Source organism: Nansenia antarctica, assembly GCF_963989245.1.
Source record: "Nansenia antarctica genome assembly, chromosome: 4".
Classification (NCBI taxonomy): domain Eukaryota; kingdom Metazoa; phylum Chordata; class Actinopteri; order Argentiniformes; family Microstomatidae; genus Nansenia; species Nansenia antarctica.
Genome location: NC_137689.1, coordinates 51,104,536 through 51,123,686, shown reverse-complemented (window position 1 = coordinate 51,123,686; position 19,151 = coordinate 51,104,536). Strand labels below are relative to the sequence as shown.

The 19,151-nt window shown below is 48.4% G+C and overlaps 1 protein-coding gene across 1 annotated transcript in view; it reads left to right on the top strand.

The window, feature by feature from the left end:
* The window catches only part of lhfpl2a (LHFPL tetraspan subfamily member 2a), a gene marked incomplete at its 3' end in the record, with an annotated part of 13,060 nt that extends 1,553 nt beyond the window's left edge, over positions 1–11,507 (top strand). The window contains exons 2-4 of the mRNA XM_080527897.1: positions 4,496–4,678; positions 4,986–5,637; positions 11,251–11,507. Of these exons, the coding sequence (XP_080384023.1) occupies positions 5,217–5,637; positions 11,251–11,507 (678 nt within the window). The 5' untranslated portion in view covers positions 4,496–4,678; positions 4,986–5,216. The remainder of the gene's footprint in view (positions 1–4,495; positions 4,679–4,985; positions 5,638–11,250) is intronic.
* Positions 11,508–19,151: the final 7,644 nt, after the last annotated feature.

Genomic DNA, 19,151 nt, shown 5'->3' with positions numbered 1-19,151 from the left:
TAATGCGGCTGAGCTTGAATGGTAAACGGTTCTCTAGTGGCCCCTCACCTCTTAAATTCACCCTCCACCGCATTTCCCATTCCTGCCAGCCAACCTCGGAAACATACACATACACACACACACACACACACACATACACACACACACCATTGAGCTGCCCTGACCTCCCTTCCCACAGCCCCTCAAAATGACCCCCAGCCCTAACTCCGCCCCAATCCTAATGGTTTAAAACACATCACTGTGGGTGCCCCGTCCACCCAACATTATAGTTTTATAGTTTTGGAGTTAGAGTGGGTGGGGTCAGGGCCTTTGAGCTTAGAGTCAGTGGTTGCGGGGGGGGGGGGGGGGGGAGGGGGGGCACTGGTGCAGGTGGCAGGGGGTCTTATAGGTTTGGTGGGGGTTTGGGTGTGGGTGTGGTGTGTGTGTGTGCAATCTGAGCCCTGAATAATCCTATACCTTGCCCCTGGCTTCCCTGGGAGTGGGTAATGGACATCGTAAATCCTCTCATACCCATGCTGCACGTTTATGAGCTGCAACGCTCCACAGAGGCTTGGGAAACTGCTGCTCACGATAACCACTTGCAACTTTGTCTGGTCTGGGGAATGTTGTCCTAAAATTACCCCACCCTACAGTAACCTAATGTAGGATGATTATATCATTCAATGTAAGCAAATGTTACATGAGTAAATATGACCATCATACAAGCAGTAATGTCTTCCTTCATCGTTCCTAGTGACCAGACGTGTCCAGACTTGTCCTTTCTCCACCCCTCCTCACCCCTCTACACCCATCCATCCATCCCTCTCTCTCTCTCTCTCTCTGCTGCCCTGGAGTGAGACCCATGGTCCTATGTAACCAGGCACCCATTGCAATTAGGCCCCAACTTTCTCTCACTCACTCACGCACACACACACACACACACGCACACACACACACACGCACACACACGCACACACACACACACACACACACACACACACACACACACACACACACACTGCAATCAGGCACCCCTGCCAGTTAGGGTCAAAGGCCAAGTGGCCTGGTCTTCAAAGCGGGTCACTCAACCCTGTGTCTCCCCAGCTGTTTCAGATTGTTTCAGCTTCTAAGTGTTTTCAAACAGTATTTCTGTCAATGAGGAATTAGTCTCTGCAACTGGCCGGCAAATGTTTGACCTCTGCTTTAGTCTGGGAGACATCAGTCCTGTCATAAGATCTATAGAACTCGTACATTTTATGACCCAGAATCAGACAGACAAGGGTTACTGTGTCAAGATTTATTTTTTATTTTTTTGGGCAAACCAACTCATTGGGCTGGTTTCAGAGACAAAGCTTAAGCCTAGTCCTGGACTAAATCACACGGCCAGTTTCACAGACAAGGCTTAAGCCTAATCCTGGACTAAAAAGCATCTTCAATGGAGATTTTACATTGAAAGTGTGATTTAGTCCAGGACTATGTCTGTGAAACCGGCCCTCAATGTAAAATCTCCATTGAAGATGTTTTTTAGTCTAGGATTAGGCTTAAGCCTTGTCTGTGAAACCGGCCCATTAACTTGTAACTCAATGTTAGAAAGTCTTTGTCTTTGTCTTTGTGTGTGTGTGTGTGTGTGTGTGTGTGTGTGTGTGCGTGTGTGTGTGTGTGTGTGTGTGTGTGTGTGTGTGTGTGTGTGCACGTTCTAAGGACATTTGTGATTGATCCAATGCCACAGGGACGGCTGTCTCCGCTTGTTCTTATGACCTCAACAGACTTGGACACACACACACACACACACACACACACACACACACACACACACACACACACCAGCCGGCAGCAGCCCACAGATTTAGGTCATTCTTGAGAGGGGAGTTGAGAGAGGAAAGAGCAGTTGTTGATGTTCTAACAGGATGACAAAGGGCAAAGTGTCTCGCTCTTGTGTGATGCTTTTCCTCTCTCATCCCCTGGTGATGGATAATCACACACACGCGCACACACACTCATGCACACACACACACACACACACACACAGTGTCCCAGGGCCCCCTAGCCGGGATGTGACCTCATTGTGGCAGACTTGAGGGACTGTGTGACGGAAATGGCCCCCAAGAGCCTCAGAGTGTGTGGGGCACACGCGTCACCCCTGGCCCCCTGCTCCCTGGGCCCCAGCCTTGCCAGAGTACCGCCCAGGGTCCCTTGAGGACTGAACAGTGTTGTTTCATGGAAAACACATCTGTTGTACAGCCATTGGCTTATGTACTTAAGTCCCATTGCCCATGTCTCAGTGACCTGTGATTAAGACTGAGGATGATGATGATGATAAACCTTCCTATCGTGAGTCTCCGCCCCCCGGGGGGGCCAAGGTATGCGTGATAAAGACGTGTCCTCTCCTGACCCCTTGGTGAAGGTCTCCCACAGATAAACTCCTGAACCCTGCTCCTCTCCTGAACCATGCTGATGATCCCCACCAATTCCCATCTGAACTCCTGGGAAAGGTCCGGAATTTAATCTGGAAGAGGAGGAGAGGGGTCCACACTGAGCTCAGAGATTAGATGTCCTCCTTCCAGTTACACCCAAACACTCTCCCTCACTGGAGAGACGGAGAGAGTGAGAGGGAGAGAGTGAGAGGGAGAGAGAGAGAGGGAGAGAGAGAGAGAGAAAGAGCAAAGGTATGGGATGTAACCTGAGAACAGGGAGGATCTGCACTCCTCTGAGGGATCCGATTTCCTCCTACATGTCCTCATGTGACTGATTGGCTCTGAGCTTCTCCTCCAAACCCAATCCAAAGCCCCTCTCCCACTGAGTGGACTACATCCCCTGTCCCCTGTCTCCCCGTCAAGCTCCCGGAGTGTTGATGCTGAAGCCAGATACCGTCTGGCTGTCTACTGGCTGTTGTGGAGAAAAACCATGGAGACTGTAATCTCTAAAACCCCCCGTCTGACTTTACTGTATGTACATCCAGAGGCCAACAGACAGTTGACCTGAAGTTGACCTGAGTGAGGTCATCCTGCCTGCCTGGCTGGCTGTACAGCTTGCGGGTTTCTATCCCATCTTAAATGACATTCAAAGTAGTAGCACCCTTTCATAATAGTACCGTGGAATTTGCATTTTGTAGTGTGGTCACACTCCTTATCAATGTTATCCTTCAGAAGCGTAATGTGCCGTTGTAAGCAAGCAGTGTTGTTTGTGTTGAAGTCGTGCCAGTGGGTAAACTAACCCATATCCTCTCTCCATATCCTCTGTGAGATGTCTGTGTTGTGAGATGAGGGGCCATGGGGTTACAGAGTACTCACTGTTTCTCAAATGACCATGTTTTTGAAACCGTGCCAGTGAGTCATTTATTTCCCGTTGGTGATAAGGCTTATGAATGGCCGTGTAGTAAGACGCTGTCAAGGGTCAGTCTTGAGCACTGTCGGGAAAGCGTTGATCAAAATGTTGTCCGCGGGGGTTTTCCCGGAGCGCTGTAGCGAGAGTGTTTACCGTGTATGTCTGTGTCGGGACATATGAAGTGCCTTGCGTTATCTCTTCCCTGGATAAGAGGCTTGTAGGATTTGGCCTGGGGTTATCTGTGGGATCTCTGACCACGGTGTTATTGAAATGGCTCTGTTGTAGGTCTATGTCATGGGGGGGGGGGTTACCTCGTTCTGTGGCCGTGATGGGATTGAAATGGCTCTGTGGTGGGGAGGCGGGGCTGTGTCGGAGGGGTTATCTGTGGTCTTGTGACGGTTGGACCGCCGTGCTGTTATCGTTCTATGAGCTGACCCCGGGTCAGCGGTGCGGGCTGTTTCATCCCAGCCTGCGGCTTGTTTTTCCCCTCCGTGTGCATCCATTGTACATCCCCCCCCGCCCCCCCCCCACATCCTCTCTCCACATCTCAACTGGTCCTGTGACTGACGCTACGCAGAGCCCACTTCACCCGACACATACACACACGCACATACGCACACACGCGCGCACACACACACACACACACACACACACATGCTCTCACAGGGGGGTAGAGTTGACCCCTGTCAGTCGCCCAGCTGCACATGGGAGACCAACACAGAGGAAGCAGGCTGAGAGCAGGCCCTCAGACATAAACACGCTCAGAGGAGGCCCACTTCATACAACCACAACACTGACACACATCTAAAGACCTCGCGCAGGAATCCTCCTTTCTTCCCCTCTTCTCCTCAACCCTTTATCCTGCTCACTTCCTCCCCATGCCTCCCGTCTAAGGCATCTTAGAATATCTGAAGAGTGTTTTACATCATAACTCAGGCTCACCATGTGTTATGAATATGTTATATGCTGTTGAATATAATATGTATGCTGTTGAATATAATATGTATGAATATGAGTTTGGGGGAGAAATACCTAATTCAGCGAGCTAATTCAGTGTAAGATAGCTGCTGTAACTGTTAATGCTAATTTGCTAATGGCTAAAACTTGCCTTTACAGACGCCATGAATTAACACACACACACTTTCTTTTCCTCTCCAACCCCCCCCTCTCTCTCTCTCTCTCTCTCTCTTAGGTGTGTTTTTGACGTGACGCCAGCTGGCTGGCCCTGGGGACACTCCTTCAGTACGATGTAGAGTCCAGAAGAGAGGGGAACGAGAGAGAGAGAGAGCCAAAAGAGTGAGAGTGTGTGAAAAACAGACACTCCAGATACAAGACTCACGCACGACAACACGCTACGAAAGGAAGCGAAAGACGAGTGAGTAAGAGAGCACGGGACGGAAAGAAAGAGAGAGAGAGAGAGAGAGAGAGAGAGAGAGAGAGAGAGAGAGAGAGAGAGAGAGAGAGAGAGAGAGAGGGAGAAACGGACCGGAGGGACAACGGACAGTGCCAGAACAACATCAGGAGAAGATACGAAACGAGAGAGTGGGAAAGAGAAAGAGAGAGAGAGAGAGACCGGGAGACTGTGAATCATTGATCTTAGCCCTTCCTCTAAACCAACCTTCTCCTGTTTCCTCCCTCCTTTCCCGGTGCTGGAACCTTCACTCTCACTCACACCTCCCCAGGAGAAGGATCCCCAGCCTCAGCTCTCTCTCCCTCCACCCTCCACCCTGAGGAACCTTGACCCCCGTGACCTGTAACCCCCCCCCCCCCCGTTGACCCCCCGGACGACCTTTCGCCTCACCCCCAGTAGTAGAATCCATTCGATCGAATCGAAACTTTATCGATCCCTTGAGGGAAAGCGATTTGGACGTCGTCGAGAAAGACACAAAACACTCCCGGGAGGTCCTGTCACCATGTGTCATGTGATCGTGACCTGCCGCTCCATGCTGTGGACTCTGCTGAGCATCGTGGCGGCGTTCGGGGAGCTCATCGCCTTCATGAGCACCGACTGGCTGGTGGGCTTCCCCAGGACCCCCGACGCCGTCTTCGGCCCCCACGGGGCCACCACGGCCGGGGAGGCCTACCGCCCCACGCTGGGCATCTACGGCCGGTGTATCAAGCTGCCCCACCTCCGGCGCGGGGTGCTGTGCGGGCCCTACGCCATCCACTTCGGGGAGATCGCTAGCGGGTTCTGGCAGGCCACGTCCATCTTCCTGGCGGCGGGGATCCTGCTGCTGTGCGCCGTGGCCTTCATGTCGGTGTTCACCATGTGCTTCCAGAGCATCATGAAGAAGAGCATCTTTAACGTGTGCGGACTGCTGCAGGCCATCGCAGGTGAGAGGGAGACGGGATACGGGATACACACGCCCACGTGCAAACACACACACACACACACACACACACGAACAGACAGACTGGCGGACACATGCACACACACACACACACACACACACAGTTGTTTCTGCATACATTTTGTGTAGGTGATTGTGGATAGTTCCCTCTATGCCATAATGTAGTTCTACACAGCTGAATGGTTCCCTTAACCCTAGGAATGGGGGGGCAGCTATATTTGAGCAGTCAAGTCCATCTATCGACCCCTGGTGTTCCTGTCCATCCTTCTGACCTCTGCTGTTTAAACATTTACCAGAGAAATTAGGGCCCACTGACCACAACACAAAAACACACACACACACACACACAAATGTGCCCGAGAGTGCATTAACTCTTGCTCCCAGAATCCTCTCTGTGTGTTTGACTCTCGTGTGGAGGTGAAAGCACATTAACCCGCTGAGGTCGGAGGTCAAGGAGCCATAGCAACCTGTCACTTCCCTCTGAGGCCGTTACTGTGTTTTCCCAATGGGAGATTGGTCAGGGGGGAGGTCATGTGACGTGTGTGTGTGTGTGTGTGTGTGTGTGTGTGTCTCAGAGCCTCCTGGGCCTCTGCGGCTGGCGGGGGATGATTTATGGGAGGGAGGCGGCCGTCACGGGAGACGATGAGGTCATTCAGACGGATTGTCATTCCTCCCAGAGCTCCCAGAGCTCCCAGCTCTCGCTCTTTCTCCCCCGTGGTCGTTAGTCCTCTTCTGACAGGGGAGGAGGGTCGTGTGGTGAACTACATGTCACCTCTCATCCTCTATGCAGGCCAGTTGACCAGCGGGACACCGACTGTGAGAGTAGGGCGCCAGTTCCATGTTGGGCTGGTGGGGCCTTGGGCCAATGGAAGACACTAGGGAATCTGTTGTTATTCTATAGGCTTCAATACGGAGCAGAGGGGACACTTACAGTGTAGCAGACCTGATGATTATAATATAATAGCAGATTGGGGGCCATGCTGGGTCTCCGGGTTGTGAAGAGGATGAGGATGTGGAGGAGGGAGAGGAAAGGGGGCGAAGGGAAGCACAGATAGCTGGGTTGGGGGAGTGGGGGGGCGGGGGAGCGGGGGAGCGGGGGAGCGGGGGCGACGATGTTTCCTTCATGCCTTCAGTCCTCTGCACTCTTTAACGGTCAGTAAGCCTGAGTTGACTTTACACTCTGACTACAGGAAGAGATAAGGTCCAAAATACACAGCAAGCATAACACCTCACAGTGTGTCAGCGTCGACGTCTCTGTCAGGTTTGTGTTTTTGAGTTTGTGTTTCTCCTTTGAAATGGTCTTTTCCTCTTGATTGTCTCCACTTGTCTCTGAGAGTGATGGAAAGGTCTTTCGGTTTCCCTTTTTTCAGACAGTGCTGTGATATCACTCACCAGGCCCACGTTCTCTTCCCTGCGCCAGTTGACTTTCCTCCAATCATTATTTCCACAAAGTTTGCCGACTCGCCGTAATGTGAAAATGGAATCAGATCCCATATGTTTGGGGGAAAACGATTGACCTCAGATGGGAAGATTGGGAAGCTGTTGCCAGAGATGGTCACGTCATTTCACTGGAGTGGCCCTAACTCCATTAACCTCCTTTTCACACAGAGTGATATCATAAACGATAAATTATATTATCCCATAAAAAAAATGATAATCTCAGATTAATTGGTTAAAATCTGTTGGAGGTAACCGAGCCAAGATGTTTATCCCAGACAGAGCTTTAGACAAGGATGTGTAAAGATCAGGATGCGTAAAGCCCAGGAAGTGTTAATACAGCTCTGTGCTCCTGATGGAAAGGCCATTCTACCTTACGTAACTACAGTAAATATGAGTAATGTCTACTGGTCAAGGTCACTCTCTGGAAAACGGTGTGTCCAGCAGTCACACACACACACACACACACACACACACACACACACACACACCTACCTTGAGTGCTCTCATGAGAGAATGAGCTCCACACAAAAAGCCCTAATACCTGAATAACCAGACGCTTTCCCTCAGAGTCGTGTTAAACACCGAGGAATTCTTCCTTTCCAGCAGTTAAGAGACAACAAACAAACACACGGTTGTAAAACTGTCTCCAAGTCTACAGCTGGGAGTGTCATATCCTTTTTTACTACCCGTTGTTAACTTTCACCCCAGACAACACTGCGTTTAGTTCTCCGGTCAGCCATGAGTCATTGACTGTCTCAGGGATTGGACTGTTGACCTGCTGTGTGTTAAATAGATGAGGGTGTATGACAACTGTAAGAGGTTCCAGTAAATGAACCGGTGGTTCTGGTGTTATGAGGTCTGTGCCTGGATGTCTCTATTATTAATCAAACACAGAAAGGGTTAGGAAGAAGTACAGCCCTGGGTGTAACTAGAAATGAAGTCAGAGAGGCTGGTTACAGTCATCTCAAATGGAATAAACAAAGAGAGTCGTGTGGGTGTGTTTGAGAGAGAGAGAGAGAGAGAGAGAGAGAGAGAGAGAGAGAGAGAGAGAGAGAGAGAGAGAGAGAGAGAGAGAGAGAGAGAGAGAGAGAGAGAGAGAGAGAGAGAGAGAGAGAGAGAGAGGAACGAAATAATTGCCGATAAGCAGACTGATTTGATTTAGCCTTTTATGGTACTATGGTATTCATTTACAGCCTTTATGACTTCCCATCTATGGTACTGTATTATTGTACCATAGATTATACGTATACTGTATGTACTGTATTATTGTACCATAGATTATACGTATACTGTATGTACTGTATTATACGGACTGTATGCTTGTGTGTAAACTCGAAGAATGGCTGTCTCAATCTGGACAGCAGTACAAGTGCTTTCAAACCACAGTAACTTACTGTATCACAACCTAAATTAGGAATAAACAGCTCATGAACCAGTTTGGCCCTCGGCATCTCTGTACTGGGATGTAGATGTAGATGTAGGCCATGCGATGTAGATCTGCCCAATCTGGTGTTTACCCTGCGGCGCTTACATTATGGCTTAAACTGCTCCAGTTGAGCTCACTCTGCGGTTTCAGTAGAGAAGAGGAGAGAATGAGGAGGAGGAGGAGGAGTAGGAGGAGGAGGAGGGATTCCTCTCCTCACAACACAGAGAAACACTATCCACTCCTTCACGTCCACTCCATGGGGGCAGCTGTTGACGGTGCATATAGTATGAGAGCGTTCAGACGGAGGCTCTGTTGGCTCACGGTCTCACCTGGCAGTCCCACCAGCCCCAGAGTTTCCAGTGTGAGCCCCAACCTCCTCCCACTCTCCCTCTCTCTCTCTCTCTCTCCCTCTCTCTCTCCCTTTCTTCCTGCTCTTTCTCTCATGACGTTCTCACTTTCTCCCTCTCCTCTCCTCCCGCTCAGAGTCTGTCCTGGTACTCTTATTCTGCTTCCTGGAGCTGAGACGAAGAAGACGCCCAGGCTGGTTTTCTGGGAACCAAATGTAGACCTGTGGCTAGGGCTGCGGAGAGGGGGAGGGGTGTGGAGTAGAGAGGTATGGGGGGTAGGGGTGGGGTGTGGAGTAGAGAAGTACGGAGGGTAGGGGTGGGGTGTGGAGTAGAGAGGTATGGGGGGTAGGGGTGGGGTGTGGAGTAGAGAAGTACGGAGGGTAGGGGTGGGGTGGGTTACAAATCCACCCAGAGGGGATGTGGACAGGAATACATGTAGGGGAACAAGGTAGAGGTAAATGGTGAATATTCAAGGGACCGCTAGTGGATGGAGGATAGACAGTTTGGAGGGGATGGGGGGGTGGGGGGGGGAGTACATTGGGATATTAGGTTAGGGGTCCAGAGTGTAGGGGGGATTTCTGTAGAGGGGGTCCTGGGAGAGGAGGGGGTTCAGGGGGGGGCGTAGAATTGAAACCATACCTCCATCCGTCACCAGAGCCGGTCTGGCTGTCAGGGCTACACAGCAACATGTGGAAAGAATTTATGACCTAGTTTTCATTTCCGTGTTTAATGCGATATTGGGCGCTTTCTGAGAGAGAGAGAGACAGAGAGAGAGAAAGAGAGATAGAAAGAGAGAGAGGGAGAAAGAGAGGAAAGCTAGTGTCGGCACTGCACTTTTGTTTTTCATCTCCTGATGGAGCGAGTGAGCAGTGCTGGGGCAGATGGAGGGCGGGAGGGAAAGAGAGCTGGTCTGGAAGAGAGGTGCGGAAGACATATAGTATAGTATGGCCTCTTTCTCTCTCTCAAACTCCCCCTTTCTTTCTTTGTCTCTCTCTCCCACCCTCTCTCTCTCTCTCTCTCTCTCTCTCTACAGACTCCTCTGGCCTTTATTTCTAATCTTATTATTCTAAGTGTTTCCTCCTGAGATTCAGACGGCTGCAGGCCCTCTGGCCGGCTGAGTGATCCACTCCCATGGGAGAGAGAGGAGAGGAGAGAGAGGAGAGGAGAGAGAGAGGAGAGGAGAGAGAGGAGAGGAGAGAGAGAGAGAGAGAGGAGAGAGAGAGAGAGGAGAGGAGAGGAGAGAGAGAGAGGAGAGAGAGAGAGGAGAGGCAGGGAGGAGATGAATACTAGAATGGAGGGCTCTGGAGGAACTTTTAAGAGGTCTCAGCATCTGCTGCTCTGCTCTGTCTCAAAGCCTGAACCAAAGTGTCATCTCCCTACAGTAGAATGTCAGCTGTGTGAGAGGTTGCCGCGGTGACGGTTAAAGCGGGACCAGCGTACAGCCTCGACGTCAGACACAGGAGAATTAGATTAGTCTTAGATCACTCTGAGTAGCTTCACGGGGGCAAGCTAACTTGTCAGGGTGATGTGCTGTACTTAATCTGTCTCAATGCAAGTAGGTCAGGAGTGATTGTATTATACTTCATATTGGTAACGATCCAATGTCACTGGCAAGTAAGCATGCATTACCTCATATAGCAGAAAAGCGTTTTCCTGCTAATGGTGACTTAGTATGTGTGCCTCTATGGTGTTGTAAGGCTGGACTCCCTGGTCGGTCCCCATTGGTGTGGTAACAGAATCAGTATGGTGATAAAAGTGGGTTACGACTCCACAGGAAGTGGCCTCATCCTTGAGCAGAGACACAGGAAGCCGGGGGGTCAGTCGGTGACTGTGGGGGGGGGGACCGCTCTGGCTACCTTTTCCTGTTGTTGTGCATGTTTTAACCCCAGGTCGCATTGTACCCTGACCCAAGGGTCACCATGCTAGGGTATGTTGGGGGAAAGACAGGTTGTGGGGGGTTTTTCAGCCGCTTGGCGAGTTCAAGCAGGGTAGATCTGTTGCTGAAATGATACTGAGTCGTGTTTGGAAGCCATGGTCAGGAAATCAAGTTTGGCCCAGTGTAACATTTCTGTCCAACAGCATATCAGAATGCCAACAACGTGTTATTGGAACAGGAAATATTTTGATACCAGAGAATGGAGCTGTTCTGTGGATGAACAAAGAAAGTTTTCCATTGGCACTCTTTGGCCATCTCTAAAGCGCTCCTCTATTCTATTGAACACAGACACTCACATACCAATACGATAACAATATACTACCGGATAGGTTTCATATTCCGTTTGGAACTGATGCTGTAAAATGTTGCTCTTGAGTTGTTACTGATGGTATTAATGTGCCCCCCCTCCCCCCTCTCTCTTCCTTTCTTCTCTCCTTCTCTCTCCAGGTCTATTTCTGATCCTGGGCTTGATGCTGTACCCTGCAGGCTGGGGTTCAGACAAGGTGCAGCTGTACTGTGGTCCGGATGCGGCTCCGTACCGGGCCGGCCTGTGCTCCATGGGCTGGGCCTTCTACACGGCAATGGGCGGCACCGTCCTCACCTTCATCTGCGCCGTGTTCTCAGCGCAGGCCGAGATCGCCACCTCCAGTGACAAGGTGCAGGAGGAGATCGAGGAGGGAAAAAGCCTCATCTGCCTTCTCTGAGTCGGTGTTCTACCTGTGCAGGATGAAGGAGGGAGGAGAGGGAGGAGGGGAAGGGGCAAAGGAAGATTAACAACACAACCCCCCCCCCCAACCCCTCACCCTCTGGGGCCAACCTGTCAATCAAACGGAGGCCCTTGTATTGTTTACCACTAAGAAGACTGACTCTCATGTCTTGATCATGTATTGTGTTGATGTGGGAGAAATCTACAGTGCCAAGCTTTTTTTTGTGTGTGTGTGTGTGTGTGTGTGTGTATTTCCTCTTTCCGCCACTAGAGGTGCTGTCTTTGTTATTGTGTGTTATGATTTTTGTGTTTGCCAGTACCAGCTACCCTGGCTCCAGTTTGTATTGTAAATAAGTGTGTATATACTGTACATAGTAATGATCTGAGAATGGTGGTCCTCAGCTCTGTTCAGGCTGTGTTGATGTCACTCTTGCCTTGAAAACTGGTGCGTTCTCACCAGATGATGACCAGTGAACCTGGATCTGGTATAATGTTTGTAAGCCAGGTGTGAGTAACTACAAGGGAACCACTACTCAAGTCAAATAAACTACTCACAGAAATTGCCTTAGTTTAGAGTGGATGTCCTTAAAGCGTACAGAATGTACTGTCAGTTGAATGACCAATGTATGTGTTCTTGGACCCTTGAAATGTATTGATGGGACGCCTTACCAGCGATGCTTCACATGGACTGCAAGAAAGCAAAAAGAGAGCTATGATGTGTGTGTGCGTGACGTGTGTGTGTGTGTGTGTGTGTGTGTATGTTGAAATACTAACTTCACCTGAACCCCATCCTACCCGTGCCTGGTCCCTTTCAGGACCTCCTCAGCAGACTCTATAATCTGTGGACTAGGACATGGAATCAAAGAAGACAACACACACAGAAGTATTACTATTATTAGTGTCTGGTCTCAGGGAGGGCCCTTATTCCTGAGACGCTAACTAACCACAGAGCTGGAGTCTGTTGAGTCATCCCACTGTCCCAACCCCCTCAATCTCTGTCTCTCCCAAATCAATAAAAAAAAAAAGAGAAAGAAAAGGAGAAGATGGCCTGGTCTCAGTTCATATCCTGCAAACGTTCTGCATGTAGTGGTGGGGGAGGGAAGGTCTGAGAGAAAGGGAGAGAGAAGGAGGTGGAGGGACTGAGGAAGAGAGAGGGGGGCGGGGGGGGGGGGCAGTGGTGAGATCTTGGTTTTTGGTTCTGGGGGTGGGTAAGTTTCCAGTCAGTGTGTTTTTCCACTGATCTAGAACTAAAGTGTGTATCATGCAGGTTTCAGATGTGTCCGTAGGAAATCAGGACAAACCCAATCCGCCATTGTCTCACACCCCCCCCATCTCTAACCCTTCACTCCTCTTACCAAACAATTGTCCATCTCCCTCTCACCCTGTTCCCCTCCATCTCAACCTCTCCCTCTCAACCACTTAACCACTACCGCAATCTCTCCCAAGCACTACCTCACTCACCGCACCCCCACCCCCTCTCCTGTTTGTGTGCATGCACGCAATGAGTCACTGCCTATACCTCCCTCCATGTGGCCAACAGTGAAATCTCCAGCCTCTGGCACAGCTCACCCTCCCACCCCCACACTCCAACCAGCACACACAAACTAAACACAACACCTGATGACTTCCAGATTGGATACCGTTTCCTTGTCATTTCACAAATCTCCCAAGTGTGCAGCCCGGCCAGGAGTGGAGACAACTAGCCTGGGTTTATTGTCAGAGGCTCAAGAAGTGAGTTTAGCCTAATTTCCCCCTTCTATACAGAGGAAGAAGAGAGAGAGAGAGAGTCAATGCTTATTTCGTTTAGTTTAGGCTTGGTCCTATGAGAGGAGGTAACCTGATAATAGTGCTGTGTTGTTGGGATGGCGGCTCCACTGCTTATTAACCCCGTAATGACTTGAGCACACGTGACCTCTGACCTCAGGGTGTTGCTGACGCATTAGGTGTGGTTTCAGATTTTTTTTTAAACGATTCCTGTCCATGAAATTAGGCCTTGAGAACTGGAGACAGAGAGAGGAATCATTAAATGCCTGAAACTACAAGCAGACCAGTGCTGCCTGAGATAAATACCTATTAGATCCTATCTGGGACTGTTCTTTCCCCTCTCATTTTCTCTTTTTCATCTTGTTGTCTTCGCTCTTGTTTTTTCTTCCCCCTCTTTTGTCGTCTTTCTCTTTCTCATGGCTGTGTCTATGGAGCAGTGAGTTCTTAAAATGTCATGAGGAATTGCTCCTGTGACGGCCTCATGGAGAACCAGACCACTGCCGACTGTACAGGAGGTCATGGCCAAGGAGATCAGACGTGCTGATCTAATGATCTAATGATCCCCATGATCATTTAAGTCATGAATAGCAAATATATAATAATAATAATAATAATAATAATATAGAATAACAAAGAGTGTAATATGATGTGCATTGAGGAGTAGTTCTTTTCTGGCTCATATTGGCCTTCTGTGTTGTCTCCTGCGTCCGTGAAGAAGAGAAGATCTGATGACGTGTGACAACAATCCATGCAGGATTCCAGGGATGCTTTACAGTGATCATCTGTGCTCCATTTCAAAGCATGGGTAAATAAAGGTAATCTGGAGTCCATTAGGACTAACCCTAACCCTAGTGTGTGTGTCCTTCCCACCATCTACACACACACACACACGTCTTGTCTTTCACTGATCTCCAATCAGAACTAGTTGGCCAAACAGTGCTTGTGTGGGGAGCTAATCTGGGAAGAGCGCTTGTTTGTGTGTTTTCTGCCAGTGTGTGTGTTTGTGTTTGATTAATGAGGGATGATATGTACGGAACAGAAAGAAGGAGAGAGAGGACAAATCAGAAAAAGTAAATACCTTTATCCAATGGAGGCATTTGTGTACCAGTGCAGTGATATTAATATCAAGCTATGGAATAATTCACACACATCTTAAGATTCAAATAAGAGTAATGTTGAAAACATGATTTAGACATAGACAACACAAGAGACGAGACAATGTGAGACTCAATTGCACCTCATACTCTGTGTTTAATCAAGCTATATAATATGTAGTTACAGAGTAGCCCTTATTAAATGAGTCAATCGCAAAGACATTCAAAGTGGCAGTGTCAATAAGATGCTGGTCAAGTTCCTATTTCCATTCTCGGGTTCCTTTGGTTGACACTTCCCTCTGCTGGGCTCATATTGGTGGTGCAGGTTTGGAAACCTCACCTCAGAAAATACTTCTCATGAATTGGTTGTATGTAGGCTAAATCAATTCTGTGGCGTGACTGTCACCACCTTTATGGAATTCCGTGTGAATCTGGCCAGTCTTTCCTTGTTCATCCTAAATCCCTGGACGATCCCACCCTCTTGCATTTAAGTCATGAAATAGACAGGAGATAATCAGAACTGACAAAGAAACCCCTGCACTGATTGAAGAGGAAATAGAGGTGGAAAGACGTTACCCAGAGAGCATAAACCCAGAGAAAGACTTATGAACAGTGGTCAGTGGTGATTTCATTACAGGACTTCAGGAAGGCATGGGTTGGTACGCCAGCTGCTCCCTGTGTGCTGGCCTGGCAGCAGTGTTGGGTTGGTACACCAGCTGCTCCCTGTGTGCTGGCCTGGCAGCAGTGTTGGGTTGGTACACCAGCTGCTCCCTGTGTGCTGGCCTGGCAGCAGTGTTGGTACACCAGCTGCTCCCTGTGTGCTGGCCTGGCAGCAGTGTTGGTCCACCAGCTGCTCCCTGTGTGCTGGCCTGGCAGCAGTGTTGGGTTGGTCCACCAGCTGCTCCCTGTGTGCTGGCCTGGCAGCAGTGTTGTAGTTGATGTGCTGTTGCTCCTGGAGAGTGTGCAGCTCATCCAGGAGCTTTATTATTCCTATTTGGGCCCGTGCCTGTAATCGAGGGTTGAGACCCTCCATCACAGGCACTTGACTTAGTAGGAAAAGTTCAGCTGCAGTCTTCACATAGGTCTTTCACACCGGCAAAGAACCTTTGCCGGTGTGAAAGCCCTAACAGTGGGGGCTGCAGGCTTCGGTGGAGCAGTGATGTACTCCACGAGTGCTTCATCAATGTCCTGTTTCGGGGTTTTTTTCTTGCCCCAGCCACTCAGAGGGGTTGCTGTGCGGGCTCGCGCAGGGGTGGCTGGGACGGCACCGTCTTCTTCGTTTAGGCCTAGTCAGGGCTGGACTGGGACAAAAATTAGGCCCTGCCATGTGGCTCAGACCGGCCCAACACAATCGGTCCGACACCGCCGATCTACATGCTGGCAGTCTGTTGAATATACCATTTGTAAAAAAATAAATAATACTATAGAGCGGAGTAAGTGACATGGACAGCAAGTATACCAATGCAAGTGTGAACCAGTGTACTTTTCTACGAACATGACACTGCACTTGGGTTGTCGGCCGAGGGATCAGAGTGGGGGAGGGGGCCGATGGACAGCAGGGCCTAAGCATGTGATTGGGCCAGCCCATGTGTTAGTATAAACGGGGGCCACCGCTTGATTCAGCGCTAGTTGATGCCGCGCTATTTTGGGCCGCGCTAGTTTGGGGTCGGCCGCACTTTATTCTTTATTTTTTTTGGGGGGGGGGGGGGGGGTCGGGCGGCCCGACCGGCCCAAACCTAGCGCGGCCCACCTGCCAGCGGGCAAGTAGATTGTATGGCCAGTCCAGCGGTGGGCCTAGTCCAAATTAATTGATTTCATCTTCCTCCTCTTCAACCATTAATGTTGTTTTCCCACTATGAACAGCAGGGGCTCAGATAAGGAAAAATTCATACTTGCCATACATCTTAGAAAAGACACTTGCCCTTACTAAAAGTTACTCATTGAATGCGTTATAATGTACATTATCTTATCTTATGTCACATGTGTCATTGAAGATAATTTCATGTGACATTGGGGCACTTAACTGATCAAAACCTGACCTACCCTTTCCACTGGGTGCATGGGAGGAGAAAAGACATTATCTCCATAAATTTCCAGCATTTTTCGGTCAGCTGCCACTGACCCACTGGGTGGAATGCCATCTCTCCTTCTCCGGACATACGTTGTCCGTAGACTCCTCCATCTTTTTTGGCACTCCTCAACTGTAAATTGAAAAAAGTGAATATTGATTTCATTGTAACATTCTGTATATTTTACAGGTTCCTTGGAACAGGTGACTCATTCACGAGTCTGGCTTTCCAATACAGGACTGATAATTGACAGTATCTTGAAAGAGTAGGTTTTAGGTGCCTAAAGGCCAATGCACACGGCGTGCGATTTTGTCGCACCGAGAAATTCGATTCCATTGTTTTCAATGATCAATTATCAGTTATCAATTCAGTCAAAAGCAAAGGTTCAACACGTATTATTTTGAGAAAGCACAAAATCAGGACAAGCGGTGTATTTTACGAGGAGTGTATTTCCTTGGTGTATAATTCTGTATATCATCCTGTATCATCCTGTGAAGGGAGTCTAATGGTAGTGGTAAAGCGTTTCTACACCAAACAACTATTAGATTTGATTTATGAATGTGAAAGAGAGCTTGTGTGTAAATACTGTAATGTGAGCTCCACCAAACTGAGCTGGATTAATACAGTTATAGTAATTAGAGAGAAAATGCCCAAACTGCATCTTCACAGGCTCAAGTAAGTGTGAAGTGATGTCACAATGATGTGATGTCACAGAGACAATGACATACATCCGGACAGAGTCTTGGGATGTGAACATTCTAGGAGTCAGGCAGTTGGAGAAAGACTACGCATTGGTAAGTCCTCTGTAGCAAATGTTCCAAATGTTTAATTGAAAAGGCAATGATTGTTATCAAAATGATGTAATGTCCTGCTAATATTGTGCACAGCAAAGCACGTTTTGTCTGTCTGTCAGTGTCTCATGTAGCTGTCTGTCTTGTTACTAACATAGACAAGCTACTGTGTTACTAACATAGACAAGCTACTGTGTTACTGACATAGACAAGCTACTGTGTTACTGACATAGACAAGCTACTGTGTTACTGACATAGACAAGCTAATGTGTTACTGACATAGACAAGCTACTGTGTTACTAACATAGACAAGCTACTGTGTTACTGACATACAGGGGCGGACTGGGATCAAAAAACAGCCCTGGCATTTGCGACACAACAGCCCTATTTCCAAACCCAACACGCAACACGGATTGTTAACATATAAAGCTGGAGATAACCAGACTGACTAGAATCCAATGTAGACATTTGGAACACATAACACACGCAACTGACACACACTACAATCGCTGAAGAATTCAGAGTGCCGACAACAATCCACAGTGACTGACTTAACCTGAACTGTGGCGTCTATCTTAGCCAAAAGGACCTTGAGGCCCAGTTAAGCCTAATAGCTTACGTTAATATAGACTCGGTGTAGCTAAATGAAGCTGCTCTGACACGGAATACAATAACGTTAGCAAAAAAAAGCTACAGTTACATGAACCATCACATGTAGGCCTATGAGCCTAAACAATACACCAGCCACAGTGCATATTACATTTAGCTTCACCAAAGCAGAAAAAGAGCACTGCACAGCCACAGTGTAATAAATGTGTCTTACCTTCATGTAATTAGCAGACTACTAAGTAGCATACCTGTCAACATTGGGATTTGAAAATAAGGGATATTTCCCAAAAAATAACGGAAAATAAGGGATATCCCCCCTGTGCACCCCCAGGTCATCCTCTCCCCCCCCACCATCCACAAACCATACCCCTTACATTTAGACTGTACACAGCAGTGGAGGCTGGTGACTTCCAGAATTGAGGAGGCCAATTGTTTTCCTCTTGCTCTGAATACTTATATATATATATATATATATATATATATATATATATATATATATATATATATATATCAGGGACGTGCCGTCCATATAAGCAGAGGTAAGCAGTGCTTACCCAACAAAAAAATAAAAAAGGGTGAAAATATTAAAATAAAAGTGCATGTAAACCGTTTGTTTGTTTTCATTAAAAGAGTCGTATTTTAGGTCCCAGGGCAGCAGGAGTCATTCATTTTGACGTTGCATTTTTAGTGCCACCTGTAGGAGTAAGCAGGGCTGGACTGGGACAAAAATTAGGCCCTGCCATGTGGCTCAGACCGGCCCAACACAATCGGCCCGACACCGCCGATCAACATGCTGGCAGTCTGTTGAATATACCATTTGTAAAAACCCCTATAGAGCGGAGTAAGTGACATGGACAGCAAGTATACCAATGCAAGTGTGAACCAGTGTACTCACTCACTGTTGACGTACTCCACGGTGATGAGACATGGCTGCTGTGCTGAGCAAACAATACCCATACTCAATACTGTTAAGTAGTTGTATAACAAAAAGCTCGGCAGTCATAGGAATAATTACAATTATTTATTAACATTTTAATACTGTTAAGTAGTTGTATAACAAAAAGCTCTGCAGTCATAGGAATAATTACAATTATTTATTAAAATGTTAAATACAAACAATATCAAATATCACTCAATATAACACCACTGTAAAAAAATTGCAGACAATGCAATAGGGAAGAGAGAGAAAGACACACACTGTCGTCCCACTTGTATGCTGCCTCGTTCTCCACATGCCTGTAGCTCAAGCCCCTCTTGCCTATCACCTTCACCACATCCACAACACACTCCAAAACCTGGCGTTTCTTTCTTACTT